The following is a 1249-nucleotide window of genomic DNA, read 5'->3' on the forward strand; positions in this document are numbered from 1 at the left end:
CAGCTCCTCCACATCCCAATGTACTTCTTCCTCAGTAACCTCTCCCTGGTGGACATCTGCTTCACCACAGCCACCGTGCCCAATCTCTTGGCCAATATGCTCTCTGGAGTGAGGAAGATCTCCTATGGTGGATGTTTGGCCCAGATGTACTTTTTTGTGGCCTTTGGCATCACCGACAGCTTCCTCTTGGCGTCCATGGCCGTGGACCGTTACGTGGCCATCTGTCGGCCACTGCACTATGCCACAGTGATGAGCAACCAGGCCTGCCTACTGCTAGTGGCTGGCTCCTGGTTGGTTTCTCACCTCCACTCTCTCCTCCACACCGTCCTGATGTCCCGCCTCTCTTTTTGCGCTTCCAAGCAGGTATCCCACTTCTTCTGTGATGTCTTCCCACTGCTGAAGATCTCTTGCTCCAATACACGGTTGAATGCTTTGGTGGTACACACGGAAGGGGCTTTGGTGGTCAACAGCGCTCTCCTGGTCATTGTCTTCTCCTATGTCCGTATTCTGGTGGTCGTCCTGAGGATTCCTTCCGCTAAGGAAAAGCAAAAGGCCTTCTCCACTTGCGGGTCCCACTTGACAGTGGTGGCCTTATTCTACGGCACCGTCATCTGGGTCTACTTCCAGCCTTCGTCCAGCTTCTCGGCTGAGAAGGACACTCTGGCCGCCATCATGTACACTATGGTCACACCCATGCTGAACCCCTTCATCTACACTCTGAGGAATGACAAGATGAAAGAGGCCTTGAGGAGGCTCTTTGGCCAGGAGATACACTAAGCAGCCACTCCAGTAAATGTCCGCTATTCCACCATTACAGAGTGGAAACGTCTGAGTAGATTTCGTTCTTACTCTGCTGTATAACTGCTGTGGCTCCTACTTTGTTCACTGAATTGTGTAAAAATAATCGTACGCTCGCCTTTCTCCTGACCAAGTTAGGACTCTGCTTCAGGAACAGTGGAGTTGGCATTGCACAACCACCTTGCCTGTGGCGGCAGCCATTATCTTGGGTTCATGGCAACGACCTGCTTGTGATGAAATGAAGACTCTTACCATGTTTCGTTTGCAGGCACATGGAGTGGGGTGGGAATTCATTTCATACCATTTCTATTGCGATGTTAAGTCCATTCTGTGTTTTTTTGCAGTAGAAAAGAACAACAGCCCAGGAGACCCTTAAAGAGTAACAAAATCTGTGACTTTCCTGAGTAACCACACACTTCTTGAGGCATCTGAAGAAGTGAGCAGTGACTCA

At 50.4% G+C, this 1249-nt stretch overlaps 1 protein-coding gene across 1 annotated transcript; it reads left to right on the plus strand.

The window, feature by feature from the left end:
- Positions 1–3: 3 nt before the first annotated feature.
- LOC107125227 (olfactory receptor 1L6-like) lies at positions 4–777 on the plus strand (the record flags this gene model as incomplete). The annotated part of the gene is made up of 1 exon (XM_015428673.1): positions 4–777. A coding segment is annotated over one exon (774 nt), but the record flags the coding sequence as incomplete, so codon positions are not given.
- Between the last annotated feature and the right edge of the window lie 472 nt (positions 778–1249).

This window comes from Gekko japonicus, unplaced genomic scaffold (assembly GCF_001447785.1).
Source record: "Gekko japonicus isolate JY-2015 unplaced genomic scaffold, Gekko_japonicus_V1.1 scaffold28741, whole genome shotgun sequence".
NCBI lineage: Eukaryota > Metazoa > Chordata > Lepidosauria > Squamata > Gekkonidae > Gekko > Gekko japonicus.